The 21668-nt window shown below is 49.0% G+C and overlaps 1 protein-coding gene across 1 annotated transcript; it reads right to left on the reverse strand.

Moving 5' to 3' along the window:
- Window positions 1-87: 87 nt before the first annotated feature.
- On the reverse strand, window positions 88-19706 carry LOC140902986 (phospholipase A2 inhibitor and Ly6/PLAUR domain-containing protein-like). The gene is made up of 8 exons (XM_078850489.1): window positions 19658-19706; window positions 17461-17613; window positions 17122-17268; window positions 5527-5626; window positions 2664-2776; window positions 2150-2302; window positions 1790-1963; window positions 88-370 (listed from the first exon to the last, which is right to left on the reverse strand). Exons 1-8 carry the CDS (start codon window positions 19704-19706, stop codon window positions 210-212), a joined length of 1050 nt encoding a protein of 349 aa, XP_078706615.1. The 3' UTR covers window positions 88-209.
- Window positions 19707-21668: the final 1962 nt, after the last annotated feature.

Consider the following 21668-nt stretch of genomic DNA (forward strand, 5'->3'; position numbering starts at 1 on the left):
ACAGACAGGGGTTGCGGGGGGGGGAGCCGGTACGGGACGGTCAGGGGACAAGGAGCTAGGGGGGTACTTTCCCCACAACTCGCTTTATTCAGCCAATGCACAAAAGGAATCCGCAATCTCCCCCAAAGAGAAGCAGCAGCCCGTGGCTGCTGAAGGGAGGTGCACTGCAGCCCGGCACGGAGCAGAAGGGGAGGATGCCAGGCCGGGGCTCAGGGCTCCCCGATGCCTCCACCGGCCCTGGGAGCTGGGTAGCACTTGGCCTGGCTCAGGATCTCCGGCACGCCCTGGGCGTATTTCTTCACCAACGCTCTCTTCACGCAGGCGCCAGGGGAGCCACATCCAGCCGCAGTCATCCTCAGTTTGATGTCACCTGGACAGGGGAGAGACGTGATCGGGGGCTCCCAATTCTCCCCCCCGACCCTCATGAGGTCTCTCACACACTCCCCTCCCAGTAGGACTGCACCCGGCTCTGCAGGCAGACTGGGGTCTAGTGCTCAGAGCAGGGGGCCTGGAACAACGTGAGAACATAACAGAGGAACGGCCCTCCTGGGCCACCCCAAAGATCCATCTAGCCCAGTATCCTCTGGCCAATGCCAGGTGCCCCAGAGGGAATGAACAGAGCAGGGAATCATCCAGTGATCCATCCCCTGTCGCCCATTCCCAGCTCCTGGCAAACAGAGGCTAGGGCCACCATCCCTGCCCATCCTGGCTAATAGCCACAGATGGACCTGTCCTCCAGGAACTTCTCTAGTTCCTGTTTGAACCCTGTTATAGTCTGCACCTTCACAACTTCCCCCGGCAATGAGTTCCACAGGTTTCTTGTGCGTTGTGTGAAGCAGTACTTCCTTTGGTTTGTTTTATACCTGCTGCCTGTGGTGACCCCTCGTTCTTATGTTAGGAGGAGTAAATAACACTCCTTCTCTACTTCCTCCACACGCTTCAACCTCGATCGTATGCCCCCTTAGCCGTTTCATTTCAAGGTGAAGTTACTGAGACATGAGAGGATTTTATCGCATGACAGCTCACTTTGTTTAAGAGCCTTTGGTGAGGCATGCTTTCTGAAAATCTAAGTACACTATATCCACGGGATGCCCCTTGTCCACACGCTTGTTGACCCCCTCAGAGAATTCTTGTACATTGGTGAAGCGTGATTTCCCTTTACCAAAACCATGTTGACCCTTCCCCAACAAATTATGTTCATCTATGTGGCTGACAGTTCTCTTTTTTCCTATAGTTTCAATGAGTTTGCCCAGTACCGAAGTCAGACTTATTGGCCTGAAGTTGCCGGGATCACCTCTGGAGCCCTTTTTAGAAAATTGGAGTGTCATTAGCCGTCCTCCAGCCAGTTGAGACAGAAGCTGATTTAAATGGTAGGTTACAAACCACAGTTCGTTGTTCTGTAATTTGACGTTTGAGTTCCTTCCGAACTCTTGGGCGAATCCCATCTGGTCCTGGTGACTTATTACTGTTTAATTTATCAATTTGTTGCAAAAACTCCTGTAATGACTCCTCAATCTGGGACAGTTCCTCAGATTTGTCACCAAAACGGAATGGCTCAGGTATGGGAATCTCCCTCCCAGCCTCAGCCGTGAAGACCGATGCACAGAATACATTTACTTTCTCTGCAGTGGCCTTATCCTCCTTGGGTGCTCCTTTGGCATCTCAGCAAGTAGGACTCCAGGGTTCTCTCTGCAACTCTGCCAGGGGAGTGGAGTCTAGTGGGTCAGAGCAAGGGGGGCTGGGACTGAGCCAGGACACTTGGGCTCCACCTTGTACCCTGTGTTCAGACCCCGCCCCCATCTGGAGAACTTATCCAGTGTTAATATCCCAGATTCCTCAACATAATGGTCCTCGGCGCCGGTGCAGACCAAGAGCTCCTTCTCCTTCTCCTGCCAGCCATCTGCCCCCATTTTGAAGAATGACGGGCACTGCCGGCCGTTGGGGACAGAGCTCACACTTGGCACTGAGAAGAGTCAGACACACACAGTCAGCCAGGGGTGGGGATTCACCACACGCTGGGCTCGATCCCAGCTACGGGAAGGGAGTGGGGTCTAGTAGTTAGAGCAGGGGGGCTGGGAGCCAGGACTCCTGGGTACTCTCCAGGCAGGTATGGCCAGAGCACGGCTCTAGGTTTGCAGCAGACACACACCTGGGATGGCCCCGGCGTTGCAGCCGTCGGTGTCACAGCAGGCGATGTTCACCCGCACGGTGACATTGTGTGCGTAGGTCAGCGAGAAGGGGCCGGGCTCACAGTTCTTGGGCTCCAGGCACGATTTACCCATGTAGGAGAAGGAGTTTCTCTCTGTGGAAGGGAAACAGAGCATCACCTCTGAGCTCCCCAATGGACCCCCAGCTGCTCCATCCTCCCCTTTTGTTCCATCCACCCCACCCCCAACTAATCTCATCTTCCCCCCCTCCATCCCCGATAAAATCCTCTCTTCTGTCTGATCCTGGGCCCACAGTCACCCACTGCAATTCCCTTCTCATCCCATCCCCTGTCTATGACATTACCTTTCCAGACGGAGCAGTCCCTGCTCCTGGAGAGGAGCACAGTCTATTGTTTAGAGTAGGGGCAGGGGCTGGGAGCCAGGACTCCTGGGTTCGACTCCTGGCTTCAGGAGGACAATGGTGTCTACACTTAGTAGGAATCTTCTTTCACTCACCCAGCCTGAACTCAGCCACGACAGTGACGCAGGTCCCTTCCGAGGGGGCGCAGGGCTGCAGGGGGCCGGAGCATGATTGCTCTTCGGACGCACACACCTCGCATTGCAGGGTGCTCCCTGGAGGTTGGAAAAATCCCTTCTCAGTACAAACCATGGCTCCCCACCCCTCCCCAGGCAGTGCCCGTGGGCGAAATACCACCACCAACCAACTGTGGAAGTTGTTACCATCAATGCCTCCTCACTGAACGTGTGGGCAGGCAGATCTTGGAGAAATGCCACCTGCTTTTGCAGTAGTTCTGCCCAGTTCCATTTAACTCTCCGGATGGGGAAAGGCATCTTGCTAGCTGGTCATTTGTATCTTACTCAAAACCACAGACAAGTCTGTTTCCTGCCTGAGTGTCTGTGGCTAGAATACATTTTCAGCTGCTGACGTGGCTATCTGGGGTGCAGGTTGTGCCTGCGAACAAACCCCACACGTCTGTGCAAACAGAAAAAAAAGAATTTGGCTGCTCTGAAGAGGTTTCTGCCTGTGAACCTTTGCGGTGAACCTTTCACACACACACACATTCACACACACACACCCTGCTGTCACTCTCTGCTCCAGGCCTCTGCCTGGGATTGTTTAGTCTGCAGAAGAGAAGAATTAAGGGGGATTTGATAGCTGCTTTCAACTTCCTGAGAGGTGGTTCCAGAGTGGATGGTTCTAGACTATTCTCAGTGGTGGAAGAGGACAGGACAAGGAGTAATGGTCTCAAGTTGCAGTGGGGGAGGTTTAGGTTGGATATTAGGAAAAACTTTTTCACTAGGAGGGTGGTGAAACACTGGAATGTGTTATCTAGGGAGGTGGTAGAATCTCCTTCCTCAGAAGTTTTTAAGGTCGGGCTTGAGAAAGCCCTGGCTGGGATGATTTAATTGGGGATTGGTCCTGCTTTGAGCAGGGGGTTGGACTAGATGACCTCCTGAGGTCCCTTCCAACCCTGATATTCTATTATTCTATTATTCTAATTACCCTGTAAAGTATCTACCATCCTGATTTTCCAGAGGTGATTCCTTTACTTCTATTAAAGGTCTTCTTGTAAGGAAACTGAATGCTTTTTCATCGTTCTAAGATCCAAGGGTGTGGGTCTGTGGTCACCTATGCAATTGGTGAGGATTTTTACCAAACCTTCCCCAGGAAGTGGGGTGCAAAGGTTGGGAGGATTTTGGGGGGAAAGACATGTCCAAACTACGTTTCCCAGTAAACCCAGTTAAAGTTTGGTGGTGGCAGTGGAAATCCAGGGGCAAAGGATAAAATTAATTTGTACCTTGGGGAAGTTTTAACCTAAGCTGGTGAAAGTAAGCTTAGGAGGTTTTCATGCATGTCCCCACATCTGTACCCTAGAGTTCAGAGTGGGGAAGGAAACTTGACATACTGCATTCCAGCCGAGTTATTTTGTAATGGTGGAAATGAGAAAGGAAGCAATTTGTCAGCAGCAGTGTGGCCGTGACATTGTCCATTTTTATGGATGGTTTTGTGAGCAAGTCGTTTTTAGGTGAGGGGAAACTTGGGGTACCCAAGACACATCAGACTGCTGCAAGGGGTACAGCTGTCTGGAAAGGTCGAGTGTCACTGGCCTAGATCAAAGGCATGGCAAAGGTAGAACACTGTGTTTGGAGTTTCGATTTCATGAAAACCAATGGACCATCGTATGGATTTCCTTTCCCTGTCTCCTGTTTAATGGAATAACAACCATTCACCCTGAGCACAGCCCTGGGACTCACTGACCCAGCAAAGACGCCCGGCGATGCTAATGAAGAACTTTAGCACCAGAAAAGTGTCCACTCCAAAGCCGGGGACCATCCTGTCCTGTCAACTCTCTTCTTCCGAATTTGATTGGCCAAGTTCACCCTTGCCACTGATGCCTTCACACCTCCATCATGCATGCAAAAACTCTGGACTGGCTGAAGAGATCCCATGATCGTTAACTCTTTCCTGTCTAGAGCTTGGGAGAGTTACAGTTCAGTCAGTGAACATAAGTTTTTAATTGAAGGAGGAGAGAAAGAAAACCAATTCATGCACTTTGGTTTTTTCCAGAGCTTTCCTCTGGAAACATCACTTCAACCTCCAAATGCCTTCCCCCGCTTTTGCCAGGGTCCCAGGTGGGAGGAAGGGAACATTATCCCCAATCTTATAAACAGGGAAACTGAGGCAGAAAGAGGCGGTGTCAGACTCAGAGCCACGAATACAGCCAAGGAGTCAGATTTCAGAGTAGCAGCCGTGTTAGTCTGTATCCCCAGAAAGGACGGGAGTACTTGTGGCACCTTAGAGACGAACCAATTTATATGACTTTGTTAGTCTCTAAGTTGCCACAAGTACTCCTGTTCTTTTAAGCAAGGAGTCCTAATTGCTGCTGGCTTCCAGCCTATTCTAGACCCACCCCCTCCCTGACCTGGGGATAGAACCCAGGAGTCCTGGCTCCCAGAAATCAGACCATGTGAGTCAGTGCGATGGTGCAACAGTGTCCCCTCCTGGCCAAGCAGGGCGCGGTCCCGGCTCACCCAGCTCAGCGCGGCCCTCACGCTAGTCCCTGTGCCCAGGAATCTGCAAAACCCTCTCTGCTGCTCAGCCCTTTTCTCCCTGCACTCCTTGGGCCAGCGTGGGGTACATACACCCCAGAAGAGACCCCCCCACTCCCTCCCAGAGCCTGGGAATGATCCCAGGAGTCCTGGCAGGAATCTCAGTGCAGGGGGCAGGGGAACATTTCCAAGCAGGATGACAAGGGTGGGGGACGGTTTTCCTGGCTCCTGAGAATTGTCTGTGATTTCCAAACGTTTCCTGCTCCTCATCGGTGCCCGGCTCCATGTGCCTAGGGGCGGATGGGACTCCCCTGTGACCAGCTGAGCAGACAGCAGGCAGAGGGGTTGGGGCGCCCACATGGTGGCCGGGCATTTTCTGCAGTGACCAGAGCAGGCAGGCAGGCAGGTTCAGAGAAGCAGAGAACCATAGAAGATCAGGGTTGGAAGAGAGCTCAGGAGGTCATCTAGTCCAAACCCTGCTCAAAGCAGGACCAACCCCAACTAATTCATCCCAGCCAGAGCTGTGTCAAGCTGGGCCTTAAACACTTCAAAGGATGGAGATTCCACCCCCTCAGAAACGACTCAGAAGAACGCAGACCGCAACAAACATCGATATGATGCTAGAGTGCGTTCCCAGGAACTCCAGCCGGGGGACAGAGTCCTGCTGCGAAATTTGGGTATTGCCGGCAAACACAAGATAGCTGACGGATGAAAGGCAATACCTTACCTGGTGATGGAAAAGCTGGGAGATCTGCCAGTCTACAAGATCAAACCTGAAGACGGTCCAGGGCAAATAAAGACAGTGCATAGAAACCTTTTGCTCCCTGTGGGGGAATTGGTAAGCACCCCTTATGAGATGGGCCATGACAGGGCAGTCGGCCAGAACAGAAGAGCTAGACCAAAGCTGCCATCCAACACAGACAGCGGGACCCGGGCAGCTAACTTACCCCTATTCTGCACATCTGAGAGTGAGTCTGAGGAGGAAGACACAACCCTGGTGTATCCTGGGATGGAGACAAGATTTCAGTCTCGATCAGCTGAACGAAATGAAAGTTCTCCCTCTTCCGCCCTAAACCCCATAGCGGAATTATTTAGGCCCATTTCCGACACCCCTGTGCCGCTGATGACACACACAGGTTATTGGACAGTGGACACACAGGTAGAGGATGTCCTGGGCACCTTGGACCCTCCAGCGTTAGAACTAGGAGTGCAGGGGCCTATGCCAGTAGCCAAGGGACCCTCAAAGGAAGCCTCTCCATCCATCACTCAAGAGGATGTTCCCCCTACCTCGGCAACAGAGATTCTCAATAGACGAGACAAGGTGATAAGACCAGTAAAATGGTTAACTTATGATGCACCTGGGGTGACTAGTGAGGAGCCAATACATTTAGCACACAGGATTGTGGAAGCTCAAGTGGGCTTCCTGAGGCCCTTTGGAGGAAACCAATGAGTTGGTATAAAGGGAGTGTGATTTGTCGGGACGACAAATTCTCGGCTGGGGGGAGGATGTAAGCAGAGCCAGGATGAGCTCCACCCTGACATCTGGTGGTGAGGTGTGGCAAGTTGTGGAAAAGAACTTCAGGGGCCGATCTCATTTGCATAGGCACATCCACCCCGCCTAGAATGAGGCCATAGCTGCCCAAATGGTCACTTTGGCTGTTGTGGGATCCCCAGTGTCTCTGTTATTGGGGCAGGAAGAATAACTTGCTATTACCCTGATTATGGGAACTGTGCTTGGAACTGTACTTGGCCATTTGTTATGATGGAGGGACTCACCATCAACAAAGTAGCAGTCGCTAGGGAAGGGACATGGGTGCCAAAACTCTGTGACTGGAGAGAGGCTTGAGACAGGTATTAGTACCTGGTGGTGTGGGCCCGAAACACCAGTTGCACCTCTGTCTGTCTCTCTCCACTGTGGAATGTCAGAGCTAATTTTGGGTCTATTAAGAGTCTTGCTACAGGTACTGTGCTGAATTCACTTTGGCCTTATGGTGCACCAGCACTAAGGCTCCCACTACTTTGAGCTGGAATCACTGAGCGCTGTGTCAAGTAGTGGGGAGCCGGAAGATCTAGAGTGCAGCGGTGCTGATCGTGGACAGGCTGGCGGAGCCGTTTGTGAGACAGCGAGGCGAGCTGTGCGGAGCGGAGCTGTTCGTGAGACGGCGAGCTGTGCAGAGCAGAGCCGTTCGTGGCGGAGCGGAGCCGTTCGTGAGATGGTGGAGTGGAGCGGAGCCCTGTGGGGCAGTCAGCTTCAGGTCACGTAAGGTGCCCCTTACCTCTTTCCCCCACACACAGGCACATTTTTAGCCAGACTGGGGAGTAACACTCTGCAGATGAACTTTTGAACTCTGGGGCTGGACTTTTTGGACTTTGGGTGATTTGTGGATTGCTGGACTCAAGACGTTTGGGTTCTGGGACTCAAGAACCCGAGGGAAAGGATGTGGCCCAATTTGCTGGGGTGGGTCTTTGCTCATGGTTTGGTTAATGAACACTAGTTGTGGTGTTTTCCCAATTTAATGCTGATGTCGTTTACCTCATGTTATTAAAGATTCTCTGCTACACCGAGACTCTGTGCTTGCAAGAGGGGAAGTATCGCCTCTTTGAGGTGTCCAGGGGGTGTGTAAGATTTTCCCAGGTCACTGTGTGGGGGCTCGAGCCAGTTTTCCATTTGCTTTGATGAGAGGGAACCCCTGTGTACTGAACCCGGCCCTTGCTGCTATCAACTTGGCCTGGCAGAAGGGTTACATATGCATCATCACCTTTGGAACTGTGCGCTAGGAACGTGTAGTCCCGGAACTCTTTGCCAATAAAGGTCTTAACAAATATTGAAAGACATTCGTCACCCTTAAATTCCCAGGATTTTTCTGGCTTTAGGGACATCGCAAAAATGTAATTGGGCACATGCAACCCAGTCTCCTGCGTACATTGAAAATCATAAAAAATATACTTTTCTGAGGATTCGGGCTTCCTAAGGCTGTCCATAAAACAGAGGTGACTGTCTATATCTCCAATGACCAAACCCTGACCCTGCTTACAGCGCCTCCCTTTACACCGGTGCCGCTTGTCCACGTACGACGGACACTGATCACACAAAGTTTTAGACAGGCATTCAACTGGTTTTTTTTGATGCACAGTTGACATGTCTGTCTAAACACTCTTTGGGCCGACAAAACAGTCTACAGCTAGGACACCTCAGGAGCACCCCCACGCCAGAACCCCATAGTAATGTTCATCATGCAACAGGATGAAATAAGTCTTAGGGTAAAACCCCAGCCACCTTTCACTGCATACAGCACCACCTCCTAAATGCTGTTCAAACTTTGCTACGTCACTGAGCAGAACCTTCTCTGGATCTGACCACCCCAGTTTCTCATGCAACTTTCTAGCCTCTGCTAACAATTCCGCATCCGTAGGTTTATGACCGGCCATGACGGACAAGAGCCCACCCGCAAAACATAGAAATTGGTACCAGTGTAAGTCAGCTCTACTAAACATTGTCTCTTTTTTGGAATAATTTGACTACTAAGGATAGAATTTAAAACTCTTCGAGCGCCCCCACCCCTATTTTTTACAACTGTCACAATGAGGCGCAATGTCCCATCGACATGCAATTCTCTATCGCTCTGTAGCAGCTTTGAGGTCTGGTTTAAGAAATCCTCAGCGGACAGCTCATCCCTACTTCTTCTGACTGAAAACAAAGGGTCAGTTCAATGATGGCTCTCTAAACATAACTGTACATAATCATCAGGGCCTACCCTACCATTAATGTCATCGAGAACTAGCTGTATCCCTCTGTGTATGGCTTCAACAACCTCTTCAGCTTCAGCTGAATTTATTTCCTCAAGATTGACAAAACAAAACTCCTCACAATACACTGACCCCCCAAATCTAGGTAATTCACGTTGCCAACTTCTCACTCTCTCCATATAGATCTCTGCATTTTCAGGGTTACTTGGGGGTTCCTCTACAGAACCATCAGTGGCATCTTCTACATCCCATACTAATTGAGAGTCAGACTCTGAGACGCCTCTGTGAGGGTCATTGGGAGTAGATGGGGCCCCCGTCTAGAGAGCCCTCTGGGGAATTTTCTAAACCAGAGTCTGATTTCGCCTCCCCATTTTCAGACATGCCAGTTGATGCCCCCTACCGGAGGCTCTCATCTTTTTGGGTTTTTTTCCTCATTACCTCTTTAGCCCTTCTTAAAATTTTTACAGCGACCCTGGCCTGGATCTTTTTGGCAGCCATCTGTTTATCCCCCAAGCGCTGTCCGCCCTTTTGTTTACACATGAGCTGACGTGCACCCTTCAGGGTACCCCTTTCCACACCTAGTCATGCCTGATCAGAGCCACCCTTTCCAGACCCCCTTTCTTTTAGGCCCCCTGAGGATTCAGCATCCATCAGTTTTCTGAACAAAGCATCGTATTTTTTCCAAATCTTTTGAGAATGCTGTTGTTTTAGACCCCCCGAGGATACAGCGTCCATCAGTTTTCTGAATGAAGCATCAAACTCTTCCAAAATACGAGAATATGGGGGATCTGTGACAAGCTTATGGTTTTGGGAGAATGGCTTATCAATCCTTGGTTTTTTGTTCACAACCCCGAGAGCGCCTGCTCCGGGTTTGGAATGTGTGTGTTTCTGGGCACATTCAGAGCCCCTAGCGTGCGTGCTCTGGGTTTGTGAACGTGGGCGTTTTCGCTCACAGTTTTCTCAGGGCTCGGTGTGGCGGTGGCCGCTGAGGAACTGGAGTTGTGTTTGCATGGGTGTTTTTTACCAGAGTGTTTGTTTTGTCCTTGGCTTTGACGTAAATGAGGTTTGGACTGGCCTGATGCTTCATCTGCTCTCTTGTGCTGTTTTGCCTTGTTAAAGGTCTCAAAGCAGATTCCTGGTTCTTTGGTGGTTCTCGGGGTTGTGTCCTGGTAGCTCCCACTACAGCCTTGTCAGAAGGGCTGCACCTGACTGATTGGGACGGGGGGAAAAATGCATTTTGTACAAAAACGTAACTTTGCCAGCTTTCTCACCCACACCTATGTATTTACTTAAAATACAAAACCTCATAAATTAACCAGACTGTCAAGGTTCCTCCCCCACTCTGAACTCTAGGGTACAGATGTGGGGACCTGCATGAAAAACCTCCTAAGCTTATCCTTACCAGCTTAGGTCAAAACTTCCCCAAGGTACAAAATATTCCACCCGTTGTCCTTGGACTGGCCGCTACCACCACCAAACTAATACTGGTTACTGGGGAAGAGCTGTTTGGACGCGTCCTTCCCCCCAAAATACTTCCCAAAACCCTGCACCCCACTTCCTGGACAAGGTTTGGTAAAAAGCCTCACCAATTTGCCTAGGTGACTACAGACCCAGACCCTTGGATCTTAAGAACAATGAACAATCCTCCCAACACTTGCACCCCCCCTTTCCTGGGAAATGTTGGATAAAAAGCCTCACCAATTTGCATAGGTGACCACAGACCCAAACCCTTGGATCTGAGAACAATGAAAAAGCATTCAGTTTTTTACAAGAAGACTTTTAATAAAAAATAGAAGTAAATAGAAATAAAGAAATCCCCCCTGTAAAATCAGGATGGTAGATATCTTACAGGGTAATTAGATTCAAAAACATAGAGAACCCCTCTAGGCAAAACCTTAAGTTACAAAAAAGATACACAGACAGAAATAGTTATTCTATTCAGCACAATTCTTTTCTCAGCCATTTAAAGAAATCATAATCTAACACATACCTAGCTAGATTACTTACTAAAAGTTCTAAGGCTCCATTCCTGGTCTATCCCTGGCAGAAACCAGCATACAGACAGACACAGACCCTTTGTTTCTCTCCCTCCTCCCAGCTTTTGAAAGTATCTTGTCTCCTCATTGGTCATTTTGGTCAGGTGCCAGCGAGGTTACCTTTAGCTTCTTAACCCTTTACAGGTGAGAGGAGCTTTCCCCTGGCCAGGAGGGATTTCAAAGGGGTTTACCCTTCCCTTTATATTTATGACACAGACTAATAAGCAAAATATATTTACCCAGCTTCATCCATCCATCCGTCACTGATACTGATGAATTTTTCTTTTCAGTTGTCTCTTTCCTTTTTCTTTTGAGGTTGTTTACCCCCTCACGTTTTGACCGTACTGTAAAGCAAACAACATTCTAATAAGACACATGAAACTATCTAGTAAACTTTAAAATCAAAAAATATTCATTAGGGTGTTTTTTCTATTTAAAAAAGTCATAGCTTTAAAACAAAATAATCCATTTCAGGGTGTACAAGCAACACAGGTTTTGAGTTTATTTCTACCGCTTTAAAAACAACCCCCACAAATATATATATATATATAATACATTTTAAAATACATCTCATTTTGCAAAGTAAAAACCCTGTTAATTGGAAACACACCATCACCATCACTTTGTAGACATATACTTTTTAAAAACCACCTATGTTTTACACATACACACACACACACAGAGCAGTTTAAAACCCTGTTTGCAACAAAATACTTTTCAATAAAACCACATGCTTTTAAAGAGACCCCTGGTTGTTCTGTCCCCCGCCCCAGCCATGTGTGCTTGGAGCCTTTGGGTTAAAAAACAAGCCAAAATGTTAGTTAGTATTAGCCCCCAAATCCCTATTCATCCTATGTAATACCTGAAGTTATTAAGCAAAACTACAGTTAAAATGTTCTTTTTTTACCTTGGCCTGGTGATGAACTGCAACTTAAAGTTACTGGCTCCATGCTAAACAGATCACACTGCAATAAAGATAGGCACCATTATTTACTAAGACAGCATGGCCAAAGCATGGCATTATCTAATAAATATATATTTTTTTCAGAGTTAAAAACAGGGAACATACCTCCTCTTGCAGTCCAGCAGCAATTCAAGAGAGTTTCTGTTGAAAGAGAAAGTCTCCAAGCTATCTGAGGTTTTTAGACCATCCTAACTCTTTTGTTTCAAAATAGTTAGCAGGTTGATTGGATCACCCCTCCCTAGCATTCCCTTTTGTGATCTGGGGGGAATAAGTTTTCTGCACAATTGGCCTGCTTTTCTTTTTTAAGTTCAAATACATATTTTTCCCCCACCCCTGTAGGGCCTTCTTACAATAACCGTTTCAAGTGAGAGACCCTTTGCAGATATCAATGAATGTCTTGGGGCTTGTGTTTTTTGTTGTTGTTGTTGTTTTTAAACATGTGTCTTTCATGCTTAAAGTTGGGTGGGGTGGGGTGCTTTCTAGAAAAAGTGCCCCATGGCCTTCACCCCACTCCTGGGTCATATTTAAACTGGCCTATAGCGTTCTGCCAACTCCAGGGGTTATATTTAAACTGTCCAATAGCATCTGCGAACTCCTGAGGTTTTATTTCATTTCATATTAATCAGAACTCACCATCCTCACCCACCCATCTCCCTGACGATGGGTGCACCCCCCCCCCCGCATCAAAATTAACCCTATGGCCACAAGGGTGAGTAATCACAGTCACTCTGGCTATTCAGTGAGGGGGGTGGTTAAACCCATTCAGTTCAACAGGATAAGTCAGCTCTATTGTCCTCAACCACATGTCTGAACAATCCCTGTTTGTTTTATTGTAAACACGTTTTTAGGATATTTTTTCCCCTTCCACAACATACATTTCAGCTTTTTTTTTTTGCTGTCAGTGGGTCTTTCTCTTACACAAAAGACACAAGAGCGAGGTGCTCACAAACAATTTTTTATTTAAAAGACATACAGCTCCTTTAAAACAAACCACAATACTCCATTAAAAAAAAAAAGAAAGAAAGAAAGAAAGAAAACCTTTAAACTCCCTTAAGGGCCAGAGCCGTTTTAACAGAAATACAGAGAGTCACAAAGCCCTTTTCAATAGATTTTATTTTGAATTTACAGCTACCAAGTTTTATATCGCATGTTTGGCCCCTCGCCATTTTCTAACTTAATCCTTATAGATTTCTTACAAATAGCCATTTTCTTAAGCAGGGTTCTGTAACATTTTGTGCGGACCAGCTGGTCAATATAACTGTCTAAGCAGGCATCTTCCGGTTTGGCCATTTTCTTTAAAACACAGCCAGGGTCTCCACTGAATTGCACAGCATTTATCAAGGTCACCCCTTGCGCTAAATGTTCTTGGGTTAGACACAGACAGTGCGTAGCATAACCTATGGCAATCACAGTGGTTAATAAGCTTTCCAAACCCAGCTCAGCACACAGGCCCTGGAGCTGGCAGTTTATATCCACTGAAGTCCAAGTCACACAGTCATGGTGCCGCTGGCCTGGCACATCTATGACACAGCCCTCAAAATCTTCAAAAAGCTTTTCCCTGAGACAGTGATTAAGAACAGCATAAACAGCAACGCGTACAATAGTCCGCATGACTTTTTTACGCTCACGACGTGACACTGGCTCAGTCAGTTCCATGCCAAGCCTCCTCCTAAACTCCTCCTAGCCGTCATCCTCGGAGTCCTCTTCAACATTTTGTATCGGCGTTGAGCAAAAACAAGGGGGGCCCAGTTCATCCTTGCCGCTTGGTGCAACGCTGTCCAGGGTCTCCGGGTCCTCTAGAACGGCATCATCGAGCTGTCGAGAGATTTTTTTCAAAAAAGGAACAGCGTAAGCACCCCACTGCTTGGTTTTTGATTTACACAATCCCTGGTTCCTAGCCCCCCATTACACACCCCCACCCCGACCGTCACCTCTTAAACATTCATTTACCTGAGCCACATCCTTTGCAGTCACCTTGTCTGCCCGTAACTCCCCCAAGCCATGATCACCTTCCACCTCTCGGGGGGTGGACAACAAGAGGCCATCACGCTCATCACGGTGCCTCACAAGCAGCCGGGTTTCGGGGTCCCGTGTGTGCATCAACGGTTGGGCCAAAGGGCTCCCCTCAGTTGCCCCCGTCTCCTCCTTGGAACTCTTGCTGATGTAACGCTTTCTCTGCGGTTTGTCGAAGGCCCTTGGGGCTAAAACAAAGTCCGAAGTTCCCACAGGGGTGGTGAAGGAGTCCATGTTTCCACGATTTCTAAAACACGAGCTCTTGGTAAAAGACAGCCTCTTCTGCCCGACGCTGGGACTTATGGGGTGATGGTGCTGCGTTCTGATTGGCAGAGGGGGTCATATGCCCCTCTTCTGGGCGGTTCACCCCATCCCAGAACCTGCCCTATTTTGGTCAAATCTGCTCTCGGGGCGGCCTGATTGGCAGACGTTGGTGGGAGGAGGAGTTGTTAGAGGGGTCACACTAATCATTTCCAGATGGGTCACCCTGCCCCCGGAACTCATCCTGATTGGTCAGATCTCCTCTTGGTCCTATAGGGACAAAACCCCTCCTGATTGGTAGAGGGTGGGAGGAGGAGTTGTTAGAGGGGTCACAAGACCCACTTCCGGGGAGGACATACTGCCCTGAAACTCGCCCTGATTGGTCAAATCTCCTATTGGGGGAAGTCCTACTGGGGCAAAACCTCTCCTGGTTGGTAGAGGGCAGTGGGAGAACTTGTTAGAGGGGTCACATGACATACCTTGCTTCCGGTCTTGTGGCAGCCATGACCCCGGAAGTAATACCCCATTGGGGTGGGACTTCCGGTGGGAGCCAGAGGTCAAGGGCTAAGTGGTCAATGGGCGGAGTTAGGGTTTGATTGACTGTAGGGCCATTATACTACTAACCTCACTGGCACCTGACCAAAATGACCAATGAGGAGATAAGATACTTTCAAAAGCTGGGAGGAGGGAGAAAAACAAAGGGTCTGTGTCTGTCTGTGTGATGCTTTTGCTGGGGACAGAACAGGAATGGACTCTTAGAACTTAGTAACAGGTTTCAGAGGAACAGCCGTGTTAGTCTGTATTCGCAAAAAGAAAAGGAGGATTTGTGGCACCTTAGAGACTAACCAATTTATTTGAGCATAAGCTTTCGTGAGCTACAGCTCACTTCATCGGATGCATACTGTGGAAACTGCAGCAGATATTATATACACACAGAGATCATGAAACAACACCTCCTCCCACCCCACTGTCCTGCTGGTAATAGCTTATCTAAAGTGATCATCAAGTTGGGCCATTTCCAGCACAAATCCAGCACAGTGATCCATCCCCTGTCGCCCATTCCCAGCTTCTGGCAAACAGAGGCTAGGGCCACCATCCCTGCCCTATAGCCACAGATGGACCTGTCCTCCAGGAACTTCTCTCGTTCCTGTTTGAACCCTGTTATAGTCTTCGCCTTCACAACATCCCCCGGCAATGAGTTCCACAGGTTGACTGTGCGTTGTGTGAAGCAGTACTTCCTTTTGTTTGTTAAAAACGTGCTGCCTGTGGTGACCCCTCGTTCTTATGTTAGGAGGAGTAAATAACACTTCCTTATTTCCTTCCTCCACACCCTTCAACCTTCTCTAGACCTCGATCATATCCCCCTTAGCCGTCTCTTTTCCAGGCTCAATAGTACCACTCTTATTAATCTCTCCTCATATGGCAGCCGTTCCATCCCCCTCATCATTTTCGTTGGGCTTTTCTGAAGCTTTTCCAATTCCCTTATCTCTCTTCTGAGAGGGGGCGACCACATCCGCATTCAGTGTTCTACTTGTGGGCATCCCATGGATTTATATTGAGGCAACACGCTCTTTTCTGTCCTATTCTCTGTCCCTTTATGAATGATTCCCAGCATTCTGTTCACTTCTTTCACGGCTGCTACAAATGGAGTGGATGATTTCAGAGAACTCTCCACAATGACTGCAAGATCTTTCTTGAGTGGTAAAATTTGACCCATCATTGTATATGTCTACTTGGGATAACGTTTGCCCATGTGCATTACTTTGCATTCATCAACATTGAATTTCATCTGCCGTTTTGTTGCCCAGTCACCCTGTTCTGAGAGACCCTTTAGTACCTCTTCACAGTCTGCTTTGGACTTCACTATCTTGAGTAGCTTTGTATCTTCTGCAAATTTTCCCACCTCACTATTTACCCTTTTTTCCAGAACATTTCGGAATATGGTGAATAGGACTGGGCCCAGTGCAGATCCCTGGGGGACTCCCACTATTTACCTCTCTCCCTTCTGAAAACTGACCATTTCTTCCTACCCTTTTTTCCCTATCTTTTAACCAGTTACTGAGCCATGAGAGGATTTTATCCCATGACAGCTCACTTTGCTTAAGAGCCTTTGGTGAGGGACGCTTTCTGAAAATCTAAGTACACTATATCCACGGGATCCCCCTTGTCCACACGCTTGTTGACCCCCTCAGAGAATTCTAGTACATTGGTGAGGCGTGATTTCCCTTTACCGAAACCATGTTGACCCTTCCCCAGCAAATTATGTTCATCTATGTGGCTGTCAGTTCTCTTCTTTCCTATAGTTTCAATGAGTTTGCCCAGTACCGAAGTCAGACTTATTGGCCTGTTGTAGCTGGGATCACCTCTGGAGCCCATTTTAGAAATTGGCGTCTCATTAGCCATCCTTCAGCCATTTGGGACAGAAGCTGATTTAAATGGTAGGTTACAAACCACAGTTAGTAGTTCTGTAATTTGACGTTTGAGTTCCTTCCGAACTCTTGGGCAAATCCCATCTGGTCCTGGTGACTTATTACTGTTTAATTTATCAATTTCTTGCAAAAACTCCTGTAATGACTCCTCAATCTGGGACAGTTCCTCAGATTTGTCACCAAAACAGAATGGCTCCGATTTGGGAATCTCCCTCCCAGCCTCAGCCGTGAAGACTGATGCAGAGAATTCATTTACTTTCTCCGCAGTGGCCTTATCCTCCTTGGGTGCTCCTTTGGCATCTCAGCAAGTAGGACTCCAGGGTTCTCTCTGCAACTCTGCCAGGGGAGTGGAGTCTAGTGGGTCAGAGCAAGGGGGGCTGGGACTGAGCCAGGACACCTGGGCTCCACCTCGTACTCTGTGTTCAGACCCCGCCCCCATCTGGAGGACTTACCCAGTGTTAACACCCCATAATCCTCAACACAATGGTCCTCGGCGCCGGTGCAGGCCAAGAGCTCCTTCTTCTTCTGCCAGTGATCTGCCCCCGATTTGAAGAATGACAGGCACTGCCGGCCGTTGGGGACGGAGCTCACAGTTGGCACTGAGAACAGTCAGACACACACAGTCAGCCAGGGGTGGGGAGTCACCACACCCTGGGCTCAATCCCAGCTCAGGGAAGCGAGTGGGGTCTAGTGGTTAGGGATGGGGGCTTTGGGCTGGCACCCAGGACTCCTGGGTTCTCTCCAGGCAGGTGTGGCCAGAGCAGGGCTCTAGGCTTGCAGCAGACACACACCTGGGATGGCCCCGGCGTTGCAGCCGTCGGTGTCACAGCAGGCGATGTTCGCCCGCACAGTGACATTGTGCGGGTAGGTCAGCGAGAAGGGGCCGGGCTCACAGTTCTCGGGCTCCAGGCACGACTTACCCGTGTAAGAGAAGGAGTTTCCCTCTGTGGAAGGGAAACAGAGCATCACCTCTGAGCTCCCCAATGGACCCCCAGCTGCTCCATCCTCCCCTTTTGTTCCATCCACCCCACCCCCAACTAATCTCATCTTCCCTCCGACCCCCGATAAAATCCTCTCTTCTGTCTGATCCAGGCCCCACAGCCACCCACTGCAATTCCCCATCTCATCCCATCCCCCGTCTATGACATTACCTTTCCAGACTGGGCAGTCCCTGCTCCTGGAGAGGAGCAGAGTCTATTGGTTAGAGTAGGGGGAGGGGCTGGGAGCCAGGACTCCTGGGTTCCACCCCTGGCTTCAGGAGGACAATGGTGTCTACACTTAGTAGGAATCTTCTTTCACTCACCCAGCCTGATCTCTGCCATGACAGTGATGCAGGTCCCTTCCGAGGGGGCGCAGGGCTGCAGGGGGCCGGAGCACGATTGCTCTCTGGACGCACACACCTCGCATTGCAGAGCGCTCCCTGGAGGTTGGGAAAATCCCTTCTCAGTACAAACCCCGGCTCCCCACCCCTCCCCAGGCAGTGCCCGTGGGCGAAATACCACCAAGAACCAAGAGGTGGCGCTGTGGGAGTTGTTACCACCAATGCCTCCTCACTGAACGTGTGGGCAGGCAGATCTTGGAGAAATGCCACCTGCTTTTTCAGCAGTTCTGCCCAGTTCCATTTAACGCTCCGGATGGGGAAAGGCATCTTGCTAGCTGGTCATTTGTATCTTACTCAACACTGCAGACAAGTCTGTTTGCTGCCTGAGTGTCTGTGGCTAGAATTCATTTTCATCTTCTGACGTGGCTATCTGGGGTGCAGCTTGTGCCTGCGAACAAACCCCACACGTCTGTGTAGGCAGAAAAACAAGAATTCAGCTGCTCTGAGGAGGGGTTTCTGCCTGGCTTTGCGGTGGACTTTTCACACACACACACACACACCCCGCCGTCACTCTCTGCTCCAGGCCTCTGCCTCTCAGAGTTACGTCAGCTCAGCCACACTCGACTTCAGCCCACTTTTCATCGCTAATCCTGCCAATTCTCTTCTTCAGAATATGATTGACGCTTGTTAAGACTCTGGATAGATGGCTGTGTGCCTCCAGCAAGTGATCCCAGGAGCATCAACTCTTTCCTCTCCAGAGAGTGGGGGCCTTAGAATTCATAATGTGAGCATAAGGCTTTTTAAGAAAGAAAGAAAGAAAGAAAGAAAGAAAGAAAGAAAGAAAGAAAGAAAGAAAGAAAGAAAGAAAGAAAGAAAGAAAGAAAGAAAGAAAGAAAGAAAGAAAGAAAGAAAGAAAGAAAGAAAGAAAGAAAGAAAGAAAGAAAGAGAAAAATTTTCCCACTTTGGTTTTTTTCGAGTTTTCATGTGGAAGCATCAATTAAACCTCAGAACGCCTTCCCCTGCCCCTTCTATGTCCCTAGATGGTAGCAAAGTGATCTTATCCCCATCTAAGAAATAGGGAAACTCAGGTAGAAAAAAGATGTGTTCAATTCAGGGTTAGAAGAAAGATAACAGCCGAGAAGTCCTCACTCCTGACACCCAGCCCACTCTAACCCACGAGACCCCACTCCTCTTTCCGAGCCACGGACAGAACCTGGGAGTCCTGATTTGCAGCCATCTCTGCTCAAACTCACTACACCCCAGCCCTCTTCCACAGCTGGGGAATGAACCCAGGAGTCCTGGCAGGAATCTCAGTGCTGGTGGGCAGGGGAACATTTCCAAGCAGGATTACAAGTGGACGGGGGTGGTGCTCCTCATCAGGATGACCCCAAGCCTGGGCGAGAGCTGGAGGAGGAATGAGAAGAAGGAAGGACAGACGGACTCAGACCCGCTGGCCAGACCCCTAGCGTTGGCTGTGGGAGTCCCAAGCTCCAATCCCTGCTCTCCCCGAGTCAGCCGGGGGACGTGGCCCCGGGTTTTCCTCTCACTGCTTTTACCCACAAATTCCATCCTGACCCCAGAATCCGCTATCGACAGCGGTACGTTCCCCAAGTAAATTCCCGACCCCCCCACCCGGCTCCCTGTGCCCGGGGACGGACGGGACTCACCTGTGGCCAGGAGAGCGGACAGCAGGCAGAGGGGCAGAGCCACCCACATGGTGCCCGGGTGTTTGCTGCAGTGAGCAGAACAGCGAAGAAGGATCTGGCTGTGGTTTTATCCGGCAGGATGGCAAATACCTGCCCCTTGGGGGATCGGCTGGGGCTGCCCCATGACATCCTGGTGGACCCGGAGATGGGAGATTTCACAGCCTTGCATGTGACACTGGCTGATCAGGTGATGCCAATGTGTACTGATGCCAATTCCCTTGTGCATTAGTGGAGATCAGTGGTTCTCAGCCAGGGGTCCGTGTACCCCAGGGGTACACACAGGTCTTCTGGGGGGAACATCAGCTCATCTTGATGTTTGCCTCATTTTACAACAGGCCAGATATAAAGCACTAGTGAAGTCAACACGAGCTAAAATTTCCGGACACAATGACTTGTTTGTGCAGCTCTATGTACTGTCCACTGAAATGTAAGTGCAATATTTATATCCCAGTGGAGTTATCTTATAATTACACGGTGGAACTGAGAAAGGAAGCTATTTGTCAGTCACGATGTGGCCGTAACACTTATGTATTTTTATAATAACATAAGAAAGGACCTGTCATAAATATAAAGGGAAGGGGAACCACCTTTCTGTCCCCAGTGCTGTAAAATCCCTCGTGGCCAGAGGCAAAACACTTTCACCTGTAAAGGGTTAAGAAGCTAAGGCAACCTTGCTGGCACCTGACCCAAAATGACCAATGAGGAGACAAGATACTTTCAAATCGGGAGTGAGGGAAACAAAGGGACTGCTTGTCTGTGTGATCTTTTGCTGGAACAGCTCAGGAATGGAGTCTCAGAACTTCTGTTAGTTAGTAAGTAATCTAGCTAGAAATGTGTTAGATTTCCTTTTGTTTAATGGCTGGTAAAATAAGCTGTGCTGGAGGGAATGAATATTCCTGGTTTGGTGTCTTTTTGTAACTTAAGGTTTTGCCAAGAGGATTCTCTATGTTTTGAATTTGATTACCCTGGAAGGTATTTACCATCCTGATTTTACAGGGGTGATTCTTTCACCTTTTCTTTCATTCAAATTCTTCTTTTAAGAACCTGTTTGCTTTTTCATTGTTCTGAAGATCCAAGGGTTTGGGTCTGTGTTCACTTGTACAAATTGGGGAGGATTCTTATCAAGCCTTCCCCAGGAAAGGGGGTGTAGGACTTGGGGTGATATTTTGGGGGAAGACGTCTCCAAGTGGGCTCTTTCCCTGGTCTTTGTGTAAGACGCTTGGTGGTGGCAGCGTACGGTTCAAGGACAAGGCAAAGTTTGTACCTTGGGGAAGTTTTTAACCTAAGCTGGTAAGAATAAGCTGAGGGGGTCTTTCCTGCGGGTCCCCACATCTGTACCCTCGAGTTCAGAGTGGGGAAGGAACCCTGACAGGGCCACACTGGGTCAGACCAAAGGTCCATCTAACCCAGTATCCTGTCTTCCGACAGTGGCCAATGCCAGCTGCCCAGAGGGAATGAACAGAACAGGTAATCAAACATCAAGTGTTCCATCCCCTGTCATCCATTCCCAGCTTCTGGCAAACAGAGGCTAAGGACACCATCCCTACCCAGCCTGGCTAATAGCCATTGATAGCCCTATCCTCCATGAATTTATCTAGCTCTTTTTTGAACCCAGTTTACTTTTGGACTTTGCACATTCCTCTGGCAAGGAATTCCACAGGTTGATGGTGCATTATGTGAAAAAACACTTCCCTTTGTTTTTTTAAACCTACCGCCTCTTAATTTCATTTGCTGGCCCCTAGTTCTTATGTTATGAGAAGGAGTAAATAACACTTCCTTATCTACTTTCTCCACACCACTCATGATTTTCTAGACCTCTCTCCTATCCCCCCTTGTCCGTCTCTTTTCCAAGCTGAAAAGTCCCACTCTTATGAATCTCTCCTCACGGAAGCTGTTCCATCCCCCTAATAATTTTATGACCCTTTCCTGAATCTTTTCCAATTCCGATATCTCTTTTATACGCTGGGGTGAC

The sequence above is a fragment of the Lepidochelys kempii genome, chromosome 24, assembly GCF_965140285.1.
Source record: "Lepidochelys kempii isolate rLepKem1 chromosome 24, rLepKem1.hap1, whole genome shotgun sequence".
NCBI classification, from domain to species: Eukaryota; Metazoa; Chordata; order Testudines; family Cheloniidae; genus Lepidochelys; species Lepidochelys kempii.